Here is a 22717-nt window from a genome sequence, read left to right on the forward strand (position 1 = left end):
TTTCTGATGAACGGTCTAGGCCCGAAACGTCAGCCTCTCTGCTCCTACGATGCTGCTTGGCCTGCTGTGTTCATCCAGCCCTGCACCTTGTTGTCTCGGATTCTCCAGCATCTGCAGTTCCTACTACCTCTCACCCAACGGAAAACCCTGCAGAAATGGGGAGAATGTGCAGACTTCACACAGACAGTCACCCAAGGTCAGGTCCCTGGTGCTGTAAGGCAGCAATGTTAACCACTGTGCTACTGTGCCAGATACCACAGACAACCTGATTATTTCTGAAGAAAGGTCCTGACCCGAAACTTCAGCTTTCCTGCTCCTCTGATGCTGCCTGGCCTACTGTGTTCCTCCAGCTCCACACTGTTATCTCAGACTCCAGCATCGGCAATTCTTATATCTCTGCTTAACTCTTGATTGGACATAAAAGATTCCATGACACTACTCTGAAGAACAACATGAGACTTGATTCTCCAGTGTCCTGGTCAATATTTATCCATTATTTGAGGTCACAAACCAAACAAGCTTACCTTGTCATTATTGCACAGCTGTTTGTGGGAGCTTGCTGTGCACAAATTGGCTGCCATGCTTCCTCCATGACAAGGTGACTAAACATTGAAAAGTACTTGATTGGTTGGAAAACACTTCAAGGGTGTGAAAAGTTCTAGATGAATGCAAATCTCTTGCTTTCCCCTCCACCTAAAATGTACATCTTGATTTGAGGAAGTTTTCCTCCAATTCTCTGGCAGCCTGAATCTCCTCCTGCTCACCCAGCTCCATTCAGTCCAGTGACAGTGGGCCTGATTACTGGATAAGAATTAGGGCAGTCAAAACCTGCCAAATAAAACAGTTTTCCTGTTTGGAATCTGGCCAGATAAGACCATGTCCCAATCATAATACTCGCCTTACACTGATGATAATGGCACTTTACAAAGTGCCGTGAATGAAGTTATAATTTGACGTGCTTAAACTTTGATTGCCTTTGACATTTTACTGCTTAAACAAGCAATAATGCTGCCAACAGCTACTACAATAACATGAACTTGTTAAGCCTAGAGCATATCAGATGCTCAGTTTGGGACAAAGCAGCGTCCAGGCAGTAAACAATCATCATTTGCCACATTGTTGGCTGCTATCACATATAGAATAATATTCTTAACTTGTTATCCAAACAAATAGAGCAAGATTTCTTATTATTTGACTGTATAAACTGTAGGGCTTGAAGTTGCATATTGTTGATATGCCTCCAAGCATGAAAATTACTCAAGCCCAAACTTTATACCAATGCGAAACAAATGAGAGAAACATGAAGCGTGAAATTAAACTCTTCCAGAACTAAATATTTGACTCTCTATGTTTATAGACAAAACATATTAGAATCCATTAAAAATGGGAGCATTGAAACCCCATTAAACTGTCAGTTATATTGACAAATTAATTAAATGGAATACAGATTTTCACAAAACCAAAAGTTAAAGTGATCCTTTTATGATAACAGTGACTTGTATGACTTTTTTTTATTGAACAGAGTGTCAAAAATATCTTGTATTTATGAGTTAATGATGCTCATTAGGTTGCACATCTTTAACAGATAGGATAAGGCCAAGCAGAGGAACTGCAACACAATGCAATTACCGTACTACTAACCAGCAGGGTGGAAATTCAGTATTCAATCATGGCATTGCAAAGATCATTCTGTCAAGTTTTCTTCCTTCTCCTCCAGCTTGTACCCCAGGAAGCCACACATGAATAAACAGATTCTTACCTCTTGCTGTAAATCTCTTATCAGTTTGCTCTTCCTTTCCACTTCAGCCTTTAGGAAGTTAATCTGTAACGGCAGCAGGTCTGTCATATTAAGCTACAGAGCACCAACAACTACAACACTGCATAGAATAAACACATTTCTTTCATTTGGTATGCAGCATTGTTACTGATATTTTTGGTATAAAACAATAAAAACAATCATCAGAAAATGTTAGGTCTAAGAGAGCTTACCCCAGCCTGCTGCTTTTCTGCTTTCACTGCAGCCTCATTGATCTGTTTTTGAAGGGTTTCCTGAAGAGATTTCATTTCATCTCTGATTAAAAAGAAACAAGTGATGTTTGTACTGTCGGCAATGTGAAAAATTCTTTTTGCATACCAAGCACTTTTTTTTACTTCAAGCTATAGTTTCAAACAAATTGGTAACAAGTTTTTTTCATTCATGGGATGAGGGCATCACTGGTTAGGCAGCATTTATTGCCCAACCCTAATTGGCCAGAGGGCAGTTAAGAGTCAATCATATTGCTGTGGGTCTGGAGTCACATCAAAGACAAACCAGGGAGGGATGGCAGCTTCCTTCACTAAAGGACAGGACTGAACCAAACGGGCTTTTCCTGACAATTGACAATAGTTTCATGGTCATCATTAAACTCTTAATTCCAGATTTTTATTGAATTCAAATCTGCCATGGCAGGATTTGAACCTGGGTCCCCTGAACATTATCTGGTTCTCTAAATTAACAGTCCAGTTATAACACTACTGGGCCACTACCCCCTCCCCTGAGTGAATCACACATCATTCAATATGTTTTGCACTCTTGGTGAATGTTCTTAGCTTTTCTTGAAGGTTTTGGGACACTGTGTTTGCATCAGGAGGGAATGTGTGCCAAGCACAGGTTATGGAAGCTGTTTTCTGATACAGGGGTGTGATACCAATGATAACGAAATAAAGAGGAAATTATATACAATTGACTCAACAGAGCAAGACTGAAGGACATGTATTGAATGCAAGCTGCAGGAGATTGAAAAGATAAGTTGGAGATTGGCGAAAGAGGGTTGTGAAAATAAGAATAAGTCATAGCTTCTGTACTTGCAATGGGTTTTCGCTGCAGTGCTTTAAAATTTCAGTTCCACGCTCTGGTAACTTCTATACTTAGTTTGCTTCTCTTCCAACACCTCCATCCCCACCCAGTATAAACCCCGTCTTAGCTAATCAAGCACAGTGAGCATCAATAATAAACAGATTCACAGAATCAATAACAGAACAATTAAACATTACAGCAAAGATGGACTGAATGCTTTAATTCTTTGCTGTAAATGTATAGAAACTGTAAAATTAAAAGACAGCATTTCAGAAAACGAATGTAATTTGTTTTAATGTAGGAAATAATCAGATTTTGCTGGATATCTGATGAATTAGTGGACTGCTTGAATGCACTAAAGTATTGAAACGTCGGGTGGCACAGTGGTTAGCACTGCTGCCTCACAGCGCCAGGGACCCGGGTTCAATTCCAGCCTCAGGCGACTGTACAAACTCCACATTGACATTCTCCCAATGTCTTCGTGGGTTCCTTCCAGGTGCTCCCATTGTACAAAGATGTATAGTTAGGTGGATTGGCCATGCTATATGCAGGATTACAGGTATAGAGCAGGGTATGGGTCTGGGCGGGATGCTCTTTGGAGAGTCAGTGTGCACACTGTAGGGATTTTAAGATTCTTAACATGGCAGCAAAAGGTCCATTTTTTCCAAGTGATCCAGGATCCAGGAAAACGTCCTCATCTTTCTTCCGTTTTCCTTTGTGATAGCCTATGTGCAAATTTGACATTCAGTAGTTTTGTACCAAACTGATGTATCAACTTCATGGTCTGTCAATTTATCGTATGAATATTGCAGTAGTAAAACAATAGAGAGTGTTTCATTTGGTCCATTTGAATGTTGTGAAGCTGGCTTGATCATTTGCAACAGTAACAGCACATAAAGATGGGGCAAATTACAAGTTACAGGCAGTTCAATATTTTACAAATTTTAGCCAAATACTATTTGCTATCAAGAAAATATTAACAGCGTATGTTGAGTTTAGTGCGTTGATGCTAAACTAGGCAAATTTATTCTTCAATGAAAACCTTTTGAAGGAAACATTTAACTTTTGTGAAATAAGTTCAGCAGCAACAAAGCAGTGGTCAAGCCAAAGCCTTGTGAGCGGTGGCAAAGCCTGAGGTGTCCGGGCAGGTTTTAGTCCAAAGTGGGTGGAAGTATGCCTAGTGTGGGAGAGAGTGAGCAGTCTTCGGGAAAGCCCAGCTTAGAGCATCTGCAGGTCTATGGCTCAAGAAAGGGCTGTGATGTTTGACATTTTATTTCTACATTTATGCTAAGAGGACTGTGCTGAACTTCTTTATTTTTCTATTTCTGTAACTAAGATTTTGTACCTAGGTGCATTGTACCTAAGATAGCATCATGTGTGGTGACATTGTACCCCTGTACATTAGTACCTGTGACAAAGCCTAAGTCTAAAAAGTTTATTTCATTAATGACTTTGATACCGAAAGCCAAATGCAATAAAGTGACAAAACCTGATCTTCTTGCACATAGGATTTAAGAACAAAGAAATGTGAGCAGGGAAAGCCAATACAGCCAACATAAGATCATAAAAACATTCCGCCTCCATTCAACTTCCCTGCCAGTTTTTAATAATGGAGCAGAGAACTTGGGTAAAGAGCAACCTCAGAACCTGAACGTTTGCAGCTGGGCTTGGGCCAAGTGATACAAAAACAGGCAGGAATTCAAAATCACTTTTCACCAAAGTGATATGCAGAAATCAATATGCCTTCGTCCTACTTGAACCAGGCCTCACAAAAGCCCTGAACATGATGTATGTTATCAGAAGACAGGTAGCAACCCAAATGCAGCTCTTCAAAAGCTTTAGCCATGTAATTGTGCAAGTAGTCTTCCTTTGCTATTGGAAATGATTGGATAAGGCTGTTCGACAGACCATGTCTGGTAGAGGTTACTGTGGCAAGGATTTTGGGCCAGCCACTTCTACAATTTTCCTTGCCTTTTTGCACCATGTGGAAGGCTAATTTGCCGTATCCTCCTTGCAGAAGGTGGACGAAAATGAGTACAACAATTTTGGACAAATCCCAACCCAGGTGGGAAAACCCGCAAAAATAAAATGTAATGACTTGGAAACAAAATATACTGGTCGTACTGGAGCACTGCTCTGAGATACATGTAGCAGGTCAGATCATCACTGGGAGGGAAATAATTAGAGGGGGACAGGGTGTAACCCCTCTCAACCTCCTAACTTCATATTCGGGTAAAACAAAATATTCCTGAAGAGCTGCTCATTAGGGGGTTGGTGTCAGGCAAGTTACCGAAAACCAGATTCCAAAACAAACAGCGCTGAGGCAGTTGTTATAAAAACGCTGCATCTCTGAACATTTTAGTGTCTGGCACCTTACAGGTTTCTACAAGGGACATCAATCACATCTGACAAACAGCAATCCATGCAAAGTATAAAGCAGGTAACTGACTTGTTCGCTACGCTACACTCATCATTTTCCCTGTGGACATCCAGGTACAAGAGAGGGCACTGGGCATTGTGATGGTTGCAGGATTTCCTGATGTTTAAAGCATTATAGCGTGCCAAAATGTTTGCAGGGGCATCTACTCCCTGAGTTTGTCACCATCCACAAAGTAAAAGGTAAAGTTGACTATAGTCCTAGAGACTCTTAGGGCTGGTCTCTCATTAGACAGAGATGCTGGGCTTTAGCTGCCCGAATCGGTCCTCCTGGCAGCAATGGGAGTAGAGGTTGTACCGGTGATGGGGTGGTAGCACCAGTGTGGCCCTCCTGGCAGCCATGACCCCGAAGTGGAACCAACTCAGTGATTAAACAACTTCCATTGGGTGGCATGGTGGCTCAGTGGTTAGCACTGCTGCCTCACACCAACAGCAACCCAGATTCGATTCTACGCTTGGGTGACCATCTGTGTGGAGTTTGCACATTCTCCCAGTGTCTGCGTGGGTTTCTGCAGAGTGCTCTGGTTTTCTCCTACAGTCCACAGATGTGCATGGTAGGTGGATTAGCCATGGGAAATGCAGGGCTAGAGGGGTAGGGTAGGAGAGTGGGTCTGGGTGGGATGCTATTCAGAGGGTTCACAAATTTTTTGCCTATAAAGATACTGATGAAATTTCCTGACTTCAGATATGCCCGCCAATCCTTCTTTCTCCATCTGGGCATATTTACACTCTGTATTAGCCAAAGTCCTGGATGCATAGGCTATCCTCTCCATTCAGTCACCCATGAGCTAATGCCATGCTGATGCTGTGTGGGGAGGTATCACATGCCAATACCAGATCTCACTTGGGATCAGTGTGCCAACATCTCAGAGGATGGTAGCTTATTTTGATTTCATTGAAGGACAGGGCTTAGCAATGAGACCATTTCCAAGGCTGAGCCTTTTTTAGGAGTTGATGCAAAAGCTGCCAGGATGGAACAAAAAACAGAAGTTCCTGGAAAAGCTCAGCAGGTCTGGCAGCATCTATGAAGAAAAAACAGTTAGAGTTAGAGTTAATATTTCAGGTCCTGTGACCCTTTCTTAGAACCTGAAATATTAACTGATATTTTTCATCACAGATGCTGCTAGACCTGCTGAGCTTTACCAGCAACTTCTGTTTTTGTTCCTGATTTACAACAGCTGCAGTCCTTTTGGTTTTTACTGTGCCAGGATGGAAATCTGATTATGTATGAACTTTGCATAATAATTTACCAACTCAAGAAATGACCTAAGCTTCTGGGCAGACACGGGAGCCAAGGCACCTTTAAATCACCCACACTTGATCTTCCAATGGGTGTAATCCGGTTTTGTCGACTCTGTAGCACAACAGGTCATTTGGGGTGCTTGGAACACACATTGTTCCCTTCTCAGGCATACGCCTGCCTTGGAAAAACATCTTGGAACTATATCCAAGTTCTTGAACCATTTCTTCATAGTCTTCCCTGTTATCAGGACATCATCTAGGTAAACAGTGACCTGAAGTAGACCTTGCCAAATGTTTTCCATCGTCCGCTATAAAATTGCACAGGCTGATCGTATCTGAAACAGCAGTCTCATATATTGGTACAAACCCTTATAGGTATTAATTGTAGCATACTTCTGGGAATCCTGGTCTAAATGCAAGTGCAAGTACACATGGTTCATGTCCAACTTTATGAAGGACAGACTTTGCATATAAATAGTCTATGCAAGAGATTGGGTATTTACGTAGCTGTGTAAAGCAGTTTACCATTTGTTTAAAATCCACACAAAGGCGAATTGACTCATCAGGCTTCACAATCGGTACGACCAGTGCTGCCCATTCCGCAAACTGGGCTGGTTTGGTGATTCCTTCACTTTCCAGCCTTCTGTTTTCTGCCTCTACCATTGCCCATTAGGCAAATGGCATTAGGCAGGGCTTGCAGAATCATGGAACTGATTCCTGGTCAACATACAAGGTGGCCTTGGCTGCTGTGACAATTCCCAGACTTTCCTGGAAGTCTTAACTCAGGCAGACATTTTCTAATTGGAAAATATTGAGCCAATCTAGGCAAGTATCTCACAACCAGTTTCACCCCATCAAGCTTAGGCCCAAGCATTTTACTACATTCACTGTGAACTGAACCAGCTACTTTTCATAAGAAACTGGAACCAAAGTTGTATACTTAATCTGTAAACGTTCCCTGGTATAGGTTCTCAACCCAGCTGAGGTCATACGCAAAATTAATGGCTGGAGTCCAGAATGAATTTTGTTACAAAAACTGGTTCTGCGATTACTGATATGGCCATGCCAGTGTTGACCTCCATGAGAACTGGATGACCATTTAAACAGATGCTTATTTTGATTGGTTCTGATTTGGATTTTGTTAAGCTATTTAACTGTTCCCAACCAGATGCAGGTGGACTTTCCAGGGTGTGTGCTCTCCTGCATACCGGCCTATGAATTCTCTCACTCAGTTTAGATCCAGTGGGACTCTTTTGCTGCCTTCTGCATACCAACAATAATTACAATGGCTTGCCATCCAGGATCGTGAAGAAAACTTTAACCTATTGGTCAAGGTTTGGCTTTGTTTTAGGGTTTTGCTGTGGGCTGACCTAGATTCCCACTGATCAGGATATGTCCTGAGTGAGGCTATGCAATTGCTTTCACTCAAGTGGGGTTCCCCAAGCTGGTGAGGGTGTGTACTTCCTTTGGAACACCCTGCAACTTATATGCTCCACTTGCTGCATTTTCTAATGATAAAGTCAGTAGTACTGCCTGTTTAGAGTGCAATTCGGCTTCAGCAAGCGGGCATTTTTGAATAGTAATCTCATTAATCCTGCATGCCAGGTGTTCTATAAGAATCTCATTCAGGGTTAAACCATAGTCACAGGTTTCTGCTAGTCCTCTTAACCTAGTCATATTTGGATAGGTTTCCCTTGGTTCTTGAATTGTCAAATAAAAGTGATAGCATCTCAGAATTAGGGGATGTTTGGCGGCATAATATTCCTTATATCTGTCCGTCAATTCTTGAAAGGTGTTAGTATTTAGTGCCTCAGGGAAAGTAAGGCTCCCAATGACAGGAAAAGCTGCAGCTCCACAGGTTGTCAAGAGATTTACTCACTTTTCCTCTGCCATAGTGTTGTTTGCCTGGAAAATATAATGCACATTTCCCACATTCTGGGCCCAGTCCTCAAGAGCAGGGTCAAACAAGTCAATTTTCCCAAACAAAGGCATGAAGTAAGAAAATGCTTACCCCAACTTAAAGATGACTGTTGTGAGCAGGTTTCTTAAGGATCGTACTTATTCTTGTTGCCATTGAAATAACACTTCAGAGGCCAGTATTCAATCACCAAGTCACCCTTTATTTACTCATGAACAGTTCTTGACTATAGAACTGTCTCGTATAGAGTCAGGCAGCAGTGTCGCAGTATCCCTGACAGTCAACCTTTTTGTGTCAGCCAGGGTTCCCTGATTAATCTAGATTAGAGACCCAATCACGGACTCATTCGGATGCCCAGCTAGCTGACCTCGTTACAATAGGGTCATTGAGTCGTAGAGTAATAGAGCATGGAAACAGGCCCTTCAGGCCAAAATGATCCATGCTAACCATGGTGCCAACTCAGCTAGTTCCAATTGTCTGCATTTGATCCATATTCCTCTAAACCTTTCCCATCCATGTACCTGTCCAAATGTTTTTTAAATGTTGCAATTGTACTTGCCTCATCTACTTCCTCTGGCAGACAATTCCATTTACACACAACTCTCTGCATGAAGAAGTTGCCCCTCAGGTCCTTCTTAAATTTTTCCCCTCTCACCTTAAACCTAAGCCCTCTCATTTTCAATTCCCCATCTCTGGGAAAAAGACTATATGCATTCATCCCATCTGTGCCCCTCACGATTTTATACGCCTCGATAAGGTCAACCCTTATTCTCCTACGTTCCAAGGAATAAAGTCCTATCCTATCCAATCTTTCCCTATAACTCAGGCCTACTAGTCCTGGCAACATCCTCACTAACCTTCTTTGCACACTTTCCAGTTTAACCATGTGTTTCCAATAACAGGGTGGCCAAAACTGTGCACAATATAGCAAGTGTGGCCTCACCAATGACTTATGCAACTGTAACATAATATCCCAACTCCTATACTCAATGCCTCAACCAATGGAGGCCAGCATACTAAATGCCTTCTTCACCACCCTGTCTACCTGTGACGCCGCTTTCAACAAACTATGTATTTGTACTCCTAAGTCCCTCTGTTCCACAACCCTCCTCAGGACATTTCCATTTACTGTTTAAGTCCTACCTTTGATTTGACTTTTCAAAGTGCGACACATCACACTTATTTGTCTTGAATTGCATCTTCCAATCCACAGCCCACTTCCTAATCTGATCAAGATCCCTCTAATTTATGATAACCATTTGATCGCTACGAACTCCATATAAATTTTAAGGACGAAATAGTTGGAATTCATATCTAAAACCATAAATTTAAACAGTGCCAATCATATAGGAGGAAAGTTATTTAAGGTTGATCAGGCAAATTGATTGAAAGCTTTGGCTGTGAATAAATGTTGGGAAACAAGTTAAAGAAATTATTCCAAATTTTCATTGAAATTTTTTTTTATTAAAAAGTCAAACCTCCATAAGGAACTTCATCTTCATCTGTGGCTTACTAGGGAAGTTTTGGATAGTATTAGATTAAAAGAGGCTTATAATAAAATGAAAAATGAAGAATTGGCCTATAGCCCTAAGGATTAGGAGAATTGCAGATATCAGCAAACGTGATCTGAAAGTTGATATAATAGAAAAAAGATATTAAAATAAACTAGCCAGGAATATTTAAAAAATGACTCTCAGAGCTTTTACTGGCATGTAAATAGAGAGAATTGCTAAACATTGGTTCTTAGAAGGCAGAATCAAGAGAATTTACCACCTTCTCATTCCCTAATCTAAGAATACTAAAACAAATAATAATTTGTCCCTCTCTTCACAATGGAAAATATAAATTATTTACCAGAAACAGAGGGTAGCCAACATGCTAATAAGTTTGGGGGATTTTTGGCAATCCACTGACATATAGAAAATTGGAACAGGAATAGGCCATTCTGCCCATTACATTTAGTGGCAGAACAAACTCAACCATCTATCTCAATGCTGTACTCTCACTCCCTCTCTATACCCCTTGATAATTTTAGCATCTAGAAATCTATTTGTATTTGAACTTTATTCAGAGACTCGGCCTCTGCAGCCTTTGATTGTATAGAATTCTACAAGTTCACCACATTCTGAACAAATATCTCCTGATCTCAGTCCAAAATGGCCTACCCATGTATCTTGAGACCACAGCCCCTTGTTCTTGAAAACCAGGGAAATCATCATCTTTGCATCCACTCTGTCCAGCCCTGTCAGAGTTTTATATGTCGTGATGAGATCTGCTCTCATTCTTTCAGTGAACACAATAAATAGCAACCATCACCTTCTGAATGGGGAAGGCTACAAATGCTAGCCAGCCAGAGATGAATAAATAAAAAGATCCATGACACATGCACAGTGGCAGTGTTAGAGTAAGCGTGAGATCGTAGAGAGTGCAAAAGATCACTGGATTTTCCTGCACTGGCGTCCATTCCATCTGATCCTGGTGACAACGTTGACCTGGGCCGCTATTAGTGTCCAGGCCAGCTGCTCCTTGGCCTCTTCTGATGGTCCACCAGGTGGAGAATGGCCCTCCTCTCTACCATCTCATTCACCAAGGACTCCATTTCTGTTTCCAAAGAAGCTGCTATATGATGCTGTTCCTGCCTTGCAATATCTTGCAACGTCCAGGCCAATAATGGGTGTGATAGTTATGATTTTCAAAAATTCCCTAAATTCTACAATGATCCCAAAGGATTGAAAATTAGGACATTTAAAATGCCTCTTCAAGGAAGGAGGGGGAAAGAGATAAAACAGGGAATTGCAGGATATTTAGCTTTGAGGGCAGTCATCAAACAAAGTTGAAATGTATTACTCAGAAAACTGTAACAATTAATTTTGAAAATCGGTGTGATTGGATAGAGTCAATCTGGTTTCATAAAACCATTAAAATATTTATGGCACCAAAAGAGTTCCTTTGGAGCACTGTCTTCCTGATGTGAAAGGGAAATCCAGTTTCACTAACTTCTTGCAGTTTTTTTGAGGATGTAACGAGTAGAGTAGATGAAGGGGAACCAGTAGATGTAATACACCAGGATTTCCAAAAGATACTTGATAAAAATCTCACTTCAAAAACAGGTCACATTAGTTTGGGATCATTTATTTGCATGAATGGAGGATTGGTTAAGGGACAGAAAGCAGGGTTTGGATAATATCGTAGGCTGTTTTTAAGTCAATAAATGTGGAGCTGGAAAACCACAGTAGGGCAGACAGAATCCGAGGAGCAGGAAAGTAGATGTTTCAGGCTGAAACCCTTTGTCCAGCTCAAAATGTTGACTTCCGTGCTCCTTGCATGCTGTCTGACCTGCTGTGCTTTTCCAGCTCCATATTTATTGAACAAAAACAAAGTTGCTGGAAAAACTCAGCAGATCTGGCAGCATCTGTGAAGGAGAAAACAGAGTTAACGTTTCGGCTCCGGTAATTGTTCCTGTAATTCCAGCGATTTTCACCTTGCAACCAGCATTCTCACCTAACTTTGTATCACCAGCAAACTTAAATGCCTTACTCTTTCTAATCTTAAATCATTAATATAGATTAATATAGACACAGACAGGTTAGGTGAATGGGCAAGAAGGTGACAGATGAGTATGATGTTGGTAAGTGTGACAATAAGAATGAAACATCAGGTGGCTTTTTAAAAAGGCAAAAAGAAGTCTTTCCATCATTGAGAAGGGTTTTGGTTAGAGCATCAAAATACAGTGGATAGTTTAGGTCTGCATCTCTAATGAAGGAAATGTTTGCCATGGAGGCATTACAGTGAACCTCCACCAGCTTGGTTCTTGGGATGAGAGGTTTATGCTTTAGTGAAAGGCTGAGCAAATTGTTCCTGTAATTCCAGGGATTTAGCAGAAAAAGAGGGATGATACCATTGAAATGTACAAGATTCAGGAGGAAACCTGCAAGGTAGACACAAGCAGATTTTGCTACCACCACCCACCCCTCACCATCCACAGTAAGATTGAGATAAGGAGAGATTGTTTCGCTGAAAGCCTTGTGAATCTTTGAAATTCTGCACCCTACCTTCTCCATCAAGTATATAAGGGCTGATCTAAACAGGTTTTTGATGTTATGGGGAAATTAACATACATGGCAAGCAGGTGGAATGTGCAGTTGACACGAAATATCAACCAATACCATCCTGACTGGCTCAAAGGGCCATTATGGTCTATTACATTTCCTCTTCCTTATGTTTGTAAGGATACAGTATACTACTATGGTTCCAAATCTTAGTACCATATTGTTATGATGCAGAGGTCAATCCCCCTCTCTGATAACTAAAACTAAAATACCCAAAGAGGCTAACCTCACCTTATAATCTGTTAAAAGAAGTGTGAAAAGTGGTATAACCTGCCTCTCACCACCCCCAATCTGTTACAAAGGTGTGGTTAAATGAAATGAGATCTTTTCACTGAACCTATAGTCAACCAATAAAAATTTATTTATCTAACTCTAACATTGATCAAATTAACAGAACTACAAACAAAACGAACAATTCCTTCCTTAACTATTTACTTTTCCCCGAATAAAACAAAAATTCTAATAGTATGCTGTCCCAATAAATACAAGTCCCACTTACACAAACCAAATTAATAAAAATAAAGAAACTTAAAATTTAGTCCCTCAAAATTACAGCCTGGATACATCTTCCAGAACGTTCGGGGCCTTCTCCGCTGTTTTTTCAGTCAGGAACACCTTTCTCAATCAAATCCTTGTGTCCGGAATATTAGCTAGAGTGCTGCTACACCCTTAGTCAGATGATTTTTTTTTGAGAGCTTAGAGAATTCTGACAGCCAATGATTTTCTCTTTAGGGCTGCTGGTTGTTAACAATAACAGAAGGCAGCTGCTCGCACAACAAATTTTCAAAAGCCCTCTTCTTTTATATCCTTGATGATCTATAAATTTCTTACAATAGGATTGGTCCTAGGTTGTCAAAAACCATCAGATTTAAATTTAATTCGTTTTTAGTCTCTAAGTGCCTGGTTTAAAATTAATTGGCTGATATTCAAACTGGTTGCCTAAATAAACTACTGCCTGGGTTGCCAACCACCCAGCCTCCTGATATAAATGTTTCAATTTCAGGAGCTCTCTGTGCGCCTGCTGCTTCTTGCAGACATTTTTTAAAAAAATCTCCAAGCCTAGAAAAACACATTATCTCTTAAAAAGGGACCACACACTCTCCCCACCTATCATTTTAGAAACATCAAATTCTAACTTCCTGCCTTCCAATCTACAAATATTTTACCCAACTTCACAATAATTTCACCTGACCTGGAAGAATAAAATATTATTGACACATCTGTTTCCTCTTCTTGAGCCTTATGTGTCAAAACACTGTCTAAACAGCAAGATATAACATTAAGAAGAATACAATGGTAAAGTTTCTACTTCTTGGCCAGAAGACATAGGTTCCAGGCCTATATGCTCCAGATATGTGTCATTGCATGTCTAAACAAATTGATTTAAAATATCTGAGTACCAGCTGTGTTGAAATAATTCAGAGGCTCTTCAGACATGGGTGGTATTGTCTCTACCTCTGGGCCAGAAGGTTCAGGTTCAAGTTCTATTTGTTTCAGAAATAATATCTCTGAACAGGTTGAAGAATAAATATCTATAACATTTAAACCATTAAACAGGGAAGTCTGCAAGGGACAAATTCTTGTGATAGAGACCCAACTTAAACACAAACAACATTGTAACTGAAGTTATTCTGGTATGGTGTTAGAAATCCAAAGGAAAGACCCTGAATGAGTGTTCAGTATCCCAATGTTGCATCAATTGCAGTTAGATTGATATATTTATCTCATTATGCAGAATCTGCAAATGAATGGACAATATCAAACATTACATTGTAATGCCCCTCACAGTTATATACAAAGAGGCTTTTATTCAACAGTTTATACAACTGGGAGCCTGAGGCCAAAAAGGAAATGGCTTAACAATAAGTGGCATAAAGACACATTTGTTCTGTTTAGTTGACATATTGAAGCTCTGAATTTAATTTGTTATAATGTTACCAATAGTATGACAAAATATTCTGAAGCATTTTGGGAATAAAAGATTAGTCTAATAGGATACAATGTCCTTTTTATTCTGTCAGAAGTCACACGACACCAGGTTATAGCCCAACAGGTCTATTTAAAATCACAAGCTTTCTGAGCACAGCCCCTTCATCAGGTGAAGTGTGAGAGAAGAGCACACAGACACAGAATTTATAGGCAGAGAGATCAAAAGAACAAAGATGCCGAGAGTGGAGGGTCGAATAATAAGTCTCTGCGGGTGTCCAAGGGTGTTAAACGGTCTGATTAAAGTGTCAACAGCTGAATAACAGGGGAAGGGATGACCTATAATCCGATTAAATGAGGCAGAGAAATAATTACAAAAAATTAAAAATAAGCCAGTGCTGGAGACAAATTAAATGACAGGAATAACAAAATATGTGTAAGAGAGTTCCATGCTGAGGGTCTAATCAAAGTAATAAGTAATCTAAAACTGTACAAACTAATTAGGGTAGAGAGATCATAACAATTTATCAAGGTAATGGTGTCAAAACAGGACAATAAGGAAGATTTTACAGATACAGAACAAGGTGGTGGGCTCACATGTAGTGTGACATGAACCTACTTTCTACAAATCATCTGTTTCATCCTCGACAACAACGTCTTCATCTTCAACAACCAGTTCTTCATCCAGACACACAGAGCAGCCTTGGGGACCAAATTTGCACCTCAATACGTCGACATTTTCATGCACAAGTTCGAGCAAGACTTTTTTGCTGTGCAGGACCTCCGACCAATGCTATACGTCAGACACATCGATGACATTTTCTTCCTTTGGACTCATGGTGAGGAATCACTGAATCAACTACATAGCGACATCAACAAGTTTCATCAGATCTACCATGGACTACTCTATAGACTCAATCTCATTCTTGGACACACACATCTCCATCAAGGACAGACACCTCAGTACATCACTCTACCAAAAGTCAATGGATAACCTCACAGTGTTGCTCATCTCTAGCTTCCAACCTAAACACATTAAAGAAGCCGTCCCCTATGGACAAGCCCCATGCATACACAGGATCTGCTCAGATGAGGAGGAATGCAACAGACACCTAAAGACTTTGAAGGTCACCCTCATAAAGAACAGGATACAATGTTCAACTTATCAGTCACAAGTTCAGACGTGCCACAGCAAAAAACTGCAATGACCGCCTCAGAAGACAAACACAGGATACAACTGATAGTGTCCCTTTCATTGTCTAGCACTACTGTGGAGTGGAGAAAATATTCCATGTTCTTCGTAGCCTTCAACATGTATCGATGATGATGTGCATCTTGCCTACGCTTCCACTTCTCACCTTCAAACGTCTGCCAAACCTTAGATCATCATTCGCAGCAAACTCTCCAACCTTCAGGATAACATTGACCACGACACCATACAACCCTGTCACGACAACCCCTGCAAGATATGTCAGATCGTCGACATGGACACTACCATCACACGTGGGAACACCACCCACCACGTGCACGGCAGATGCTTGTGTGACTTGGCCAACGTTGTCTATCTCGTACGCTGCAGGAAAGGATGCCCCAAGCCATGGTACATTGGGGAGACCATACAGACGCTATGACAACAGAAGAATGGACACCATGCAACAATCATCAGACAGGAATGTTCCCTCCCAGTTGGGGAACACTTCAGCGGTCAGGGACATTCAACCTCCAATCTTCGGGTAAGGATCCTCCAAGACAGACCTGGGATACACAACAACACAGAATCGCCGAGCAGAGACTGATAGCCATGTTCTGTACTCATGGAGACAGCCTCAACCGTGATCTTGGGTTCATGTCGCGCTATATGTGACCCCACTACACTGTTCTGTATCTGTAAAATCTTCCTTACTGTCCTGTTTTGACACCATCACCTTGATAAATTGTTATGATCTCTCTACTTGAATTAGTTTGTACAGTTTTGGATTACTTATTACTTTCGTTGGACCCTCGGCATGCGACTCTTATACCTATCATGTTATTCCAGTCATGGAGTTTGTCTCCAGCACCACCTTATTTTTAATTTTTTGTAGTTATTTCTCTGCCTGATTTAATTGGATTATAGGTAATTCTTTTATAGGTCAAGCTTATTATTCAGCTTTACTCACACCGTTTAATTCTCTTGGTCACCAGCAAAGACTTATTATTCGACCCTCCACTCACAGCATTTGTATAATCTTTTGATCTCTCTGCCTATAAATTCTGTGTTCTGTGTGCTCTTCTCTCACACTTCACCTGACAAAGGGGCTACACTCCGAAAGCTTGTGATTTCAAATAAACCTGTTGAACTGTAACCTGGTGTTGTGTGATTTCTGACTTTGCCCATCGCAGTCCAACACTGGCACCTCCACATCATGACTTTTTATTCTGGTCACTGTATTAATGGGTTGTACCAAAAGGTAAAAGCAATAAGCAATTAGGAAGGAAACAATTAATCTAAATTCAATTTGAGAACCTGTTGGCATTAAATAGAACATATTCCACAAGCTTTCAGAATTTCTTTAAAAGATTGGCAAGTGTATCAGGCATATGATCAAGCCAACAGGCTCAAAAGATCACTTTTTGGTCAATCGAGACTCGCTCTGAAATCTTCCATGGCTCATGGACTTCTAATAAAGGTAAATATTCACTGTACATCATATATTTAAATCACATCAAAGATAGCATGGTCAGTAAGAAAACAAAAATACATGTACCAATAAGTTTAACTGGATTAGTAACAGAAGTTTTGTTTTATTAACAAAATAGTGAAAGATAAAATAAAACATACTCACGTTTGCTTCTGGTTGATCTCCAAGAGTTTCTGCACGTCATTTTTAGCAACAGCCTCATGAGTTTTCAAGATCTGGTAGTGTTTTGTGGAAACAGCACAGTCAGAAAGGATCTCACCAATGAAAAATCACACCAGAATCACTTCACTATCAAGAATGTTAATATCTGACCCATGAGGAGTAACAAATGAATTATTGTTTCATGAAGACAGCAGGCTTGCAACACAGAGTGACACCATCCAGTGCCAGGTTAATACATGTACCAGTTGAGTTCACTATGAAATTCCCACCTTCTCAACTTTGTCCCTTTGCCTGAGGCAGCATAACCCTTCGTTTAGACTCATCACCAGTTATCTCTGTCTAATGATAGAGCAGCCTATAACCTTTAGATCTTCAGGGACTTTTACTTCCTTTTTTTGTTTTAAAACAAGACCTTTGTCATCAGACCAATGGCTCCACGTTAAAACCATCGAGCTACTTCTTTTTAAAAAATAAATTCACTGGTGAACACAACATGTATTGGAAGATCATTTGAAAGTGGATAAACACTCAGAATATACACTGTGAAATAGTACAATCAAATAATAAATATTGCCAGAGAGTTACGGTTTGTTTAAAAAGGCTTCTGCACCGTGCTTTATGAATAGAAGATCATGCGAGTCCTGTTACCACACAGGAGGCAGCCATTTGGCCCATTGACACTATGCTGGATGATCAAAGAAGCAATTTAAATTGGGATACTCCTGTCTTTTCCAATAATTCTTTCCATTGTTTATCTGCAAATAATAAATAAATGCCCTCTTGAATTTCTTGACTCAATCTGTCCCCATCACATCCTCAAGCAGTGGATCCCAGTTCCTCCTCATGCTGGCATTGCCTCTTTCCCAAACACATTAAATCCATGCCTTCTGATTCTCGATCCTTCCACCAATGGGAACAGTTTGTCTTGTCAATTCTGTCCTGACTTCTCATGATTTTGACCCTTCCAAGGGGAACTGTCGTTATTTCTCTAATCGGTCCGCATTACTGAAGTTCCTCATCCCGAAAAGCATTCTGTGATAGTCTTCAACATCCTGTCTAATGCCTTCACATCCATTCTGACGTGAGCTGCTCAGAACTGAATGTAATACCCCAGTTGAAGACAGTTCTTCTAGAGGTTAAACACTTGTACTATAGGCCCCTACTGACAAAGCCTAGAACATTTGATGCTTTATTACCCATGCTCTCCACCTCTCCTACAATGATTAGGTCTTATTGCAAACACATTCTCTGCTCCTGCACCCTCTTTAGCATTTACGCTATACAGCATATTATCTTTCCTGGTTTCTCATTTATTTTAATGAATTTATTTTCTGTATCATTTTCTGTTCTTTTGACAAAGCATTCACTAAGGTTGGGATACTTAATTTTCCATCCAGATTGGACAAATGGCTACAGAAGGTATTGAATCCCTGCTTTCCATAGGCTTCATAACTTGTCCTCCTAGAATCTATTGCTTAAAAAAAAGGCACATTCTGTTCAAGCTTTTTGTCTTGATGCTCACTTAGATCAGGATATTTCACAAGAATACAAATTTGAGGTGAAAACCAACATATATACTGCATGAAAGCAAAATGTTGACTGGTTGGCAAGTGGACTAATCAGGAGATTATGAAGAAGGGTCACTGCTTTCAAAACTTTAACTGTTTCTCTCCACAGATGCTTCCAAACTTGCTCAGTTTCTCCAGCAATTTCTGTTTTTGTTTGTTTCATATCCCCATTATCTGCTATTCTTTGTTTATTAACTTATAGTCGGTGTTTATTTTAGAAAGGCAAGTATCCCATTTGCATTCTTTTGTTGCCAATCTAGCCACAGTAAGGAATCTGCACATACACTCCAAAGTTCCAATGTCTCTCTGGTTTCTCTATATTTCAGACCATCCTGCCATTCTTTTTTTTTGTTTTGTGTAGCTCTGTGTTGTGTTTGCCCCTCTCAAATTAATTAGTACACACTTCTCTGGACTGAACTCCATTTCCAATTAATCTGCCCACCTGACTCGTCCATTAATATCTTCCAGTTGTCTATTTGAGAATGGGATGTCTGCATACTCCTGCACTATCAGCTACTTCATTTGGACTGCCTGGTGATCACCCATTCCCTCTCTGTCTGCTTGCCCATAACGTGCAGCGAGAATGGCTCTCTGAATGTGCCATGCATGCAGTTCTGTGTCACACCAGGTACACCTTAGTGATCCTTACCGCTCCTCAAGATCTGATATCCAGAGCTCAAGCTTGTGGAACTAGTGATACTTCCTGTACATGGGCTCATCCAGACCAGGAGAAGTGTACATGGTTCGCCATGTCACAAGACAGAAATCCAACTTGGCTGAGCTGTCCTACCATACCTTAACCTTATGTGCTTATGGCACTTTACTTAGCTCAACTCGAGTTATTTTTACTTAATTTACTCTTACTCCTGTACTTTTAATTATAAACTGAAAGTTAGAACAAAATAGAAATTCCTCACCGTGGTTTACAAATTAGCTCCCTTTCCCTTGCTGATAAATTGTTCCTTGTCACGTGCTGGTTTAAAAACTCTTAATTTCCTGTAATGTCACACTTAGATGGCTTTGTCCTCTTTCTCACACTTGTATTTGGTATCACTCTTCAGCAATGATGCGTATGTGCCTCAAATCAGTGACTGAGCATTGATCCCTTGGAGTCTCAGTGGAAATAACCTTCCAGCCACTGAAGAAAATAATAGATTATACTTTGTGTCTTGCCTTGGAGTTAATTAAGGATTCAATTTACTACTTTGGATTCAATACGTTTTTAGTTTGATAACCAGTTTGCCTTGTGGGATCTTATCAAAAGGCAATACTAAAATCCATACAGATGGCATCAAATATGTAGAACATTAACCTGTCTCTCCCCTCCAATCCCTACATCCACCTGCCTACTACTGGTGTGTGTAAAATACAGTTCATTAAGTACGGAGTTCTATTTGCAATTTATTTTTGATAAATGCATTACTTAAAACCCATGGCTTACCAATATGCACAAATAAACGTTTAAATGCTAAAAATGATAAACATGTCAACTCCTTTGGTAAATATTGAGAATGGAATTCAGTAAGTGTTGCAATAAAAAGTAATCACTATCATTTTGTTTATAGAATAGAAGTATTACATAAAAATATCCCTCTGTGAAAATAGCACTCAAGTCCCTGTAGGCTGCTTACACAATCAAGCAACAATAACACCACTTAGGATCATCAGAAAGAACCAGTGAAAGAACCAGGATATTTAATAATAAATTATTCAAATATTTCCTCTTTCAAAACGACTGAAATCCCTTTACAGAGCGTGCTCCAAAGTGTATCAACTGACAGAAGACTACTTTGATATTACCAGCTGAATGGCTTACCGCACACTTCCAGTGCTGAGACAAATCAGAAGGCAATGTTGTATTCTGTTTTACTTGTGTTGAAAATTAAAATCAAGTCAAATGATTCTGCATCATGTTTTCCTTGAATTTGGCCCTGCTTAAAGTTTTTGACTGTGCTGGTTTAAGCTGTTGGTTTTGTCTAAAGCAAGGCTCTGTATTTAATGATGAATACAACTCACATGGTGACACCCATCCCATTTGTAAGACAAAGTCATGGATTTTATTACAGTGTGTCCTATTGATTTATGTTTTCTTTTGCCTGTGTGATTTCAGTAATTGAGCTGGTAATGATGCAGCAAGAGCAACAAGATATCTGTTTTGTCTGTAGTGAACAAAGGGACAAAAAAAGTCTCTGTCCTCCAAGGTGAGTAAAAGATCAAAAATTAAGCTGAGGATGGACTGACGAGAAAGGAAAATAAGAATGGGTGAACTCAATGTTAAATCAGGTATAATGAGACAAAGAGAAGGAAAGAAAGGTTGGAAAGGACAAAAAATAAAAACAGGTAAAATATCATTTTTGTTGTATACATAGCACTTAAAATCTCCAAAAGCAGTTCATAACCTGACGAAATAAGACTCCACACTAAAATTTGTCCTTTCTGCGCAAGAGCTGTTACTTGGCACACATTCTTAATTATCACAGCAATTTAAAAAAAGGCTCTTACATTGTTACTTGCCAGATTTGCTTTTCTGCATTGCGTTTAATGGGCAAATACTGTGACATGCTGCAAGTTCAATAAAAAAATCTATTAAACTGACTGAGGAATGAAGCATATCAACCAGCAACTTCTAGGGATTCACAGTTCACAGGATACCTCCTTCGCATCGTGAGTTGCTCACTGGTAGGTGCTTAATTTAAATTCTGTTGGATTTTCAATAAAATCTGGACCATTGTAGTGTGAAAAGAGCCACCGACACATCTCTGTTGTTATAATCATGACGCATAGTTCCATAGTACCTTATCTAAACTGCATTCAAAATTACTATCAAGATTTCTTTATGTAGAATAGCATTCAGTTACAATATAAAGTGATTTGGAACTTCTTGCGAGGGAGCTGTAGGGCAGAATCCTTGTTTATATTGAAGGCCGAGATAGATAGATTCTTGATCATTCAGGGCATCAAGGGTTACAGGGAAAGGGCAGGAAAGTGGACGTGAGGAATGTCAGATCAGCCATGATCCTATCAAATGGTTAAGCAGACTCAAGGGGCTGAAAGGACCAGGAGTAGACCAATTTCTTATGGTCTTGCGGTTTGAATTAAGTTCAATCCAATTTACGCAACTGGCAGAAAATGGCATTGGAAAAATTGGAAAGAGAGTTCTGAGATAAAGTTAAGAATAAGTTTTGGCAAACCGATATAATGGCACTCTTCTTCAGAATTAATCCAAAGGGTTTTATAGAAGCCATCACATCACTGGAAGGAGAAATAAATGAGATAACTGGTTGTTTCTGTTTTCATTTTGCAGCCCAGATTTTATCACAAATTTAATTTTTGTAATATTGGTTCAAACAAACTGAAAAAAAGATTAGCTTGATGGCCAATATAAAATTGGCCTGCCTCACTGTACTTGGCAACCAACACTGGAAAATAGTTTCATTACAAGCGTTTGGATTTTTTTAATATCATTCATTTTGGAAGGATGCTCAGATTGAATTTGGTCATGTTTTTTGAAGTTTGACTTTAACTGACATTCCTCATGCTAGTTTGTTCATCATTCCTGCTTCCCTCTGCTAAGCTGGTCTTTACTTCCCTATAGCTAAATCCCTAAAGAATTTTCACAGTAAGGAACTCCAGCAACAATATGTTTGACTAAACTGGGGACACAATGGCTTAGTAGCATTATCATTGGACGATTAACCCAGAGACAATGGCCTAGTAATATTATCATTGGACGATTAATCTGGAGATGGTGGCTTAGTAGTATCATGATTGGATGATTAATCCAGAGACAATGGTCTAGTGGTATCATGATTGGACAATTAATCTGGAGATGATGGTAT

The 22717-nt window shown here is 39.9% G+C and overlaps 1 protein-coding gene across 2 annotated transcripts in view; it reads right to left on the reverse strand.

Moving 5' to 3' along the window:
* Positions 1–22717, reverse strand: part of luzp2 (leucine zipper protein 2) — a 336625-nt gene that overhangs the window by 149340 nt on the left and 164568 nt on the right. For both annotated transcript variants that reach the window (XM_048606810.1, XM_048606811.1), the window contains exons 3-5: positions 17293–17363; positions 1990–2071; positions 1760–1822 (exon numbers count right to left, since the gene is read on the reverse strand). In XM_048606810.1, the coding sequence (XP_048462767.1) occupies positions 1760–1822; positions 1990–2071; positions 17293–17363 (216 nt within the window). The remainder of the gene's footprint in view (positions 1–1759; positions 1823–1989; positions 2072–17292; positions 17364–22717) is intronic.

This window comes from Rhincodon typus, chromosome 17, assembly GCF_021869965.1.
Source record: "Rhincodon typus isolate 14 chromosome 17, sRhiTyp1.1, whole genome shotgun sequence".
Lineage (NCBI taxonomy): Eukaryota > Metazoa > Chordata > Chondrichthyes > Orectolobiformes > Rhincodontidae > Rhincodon > Rhincodon typus.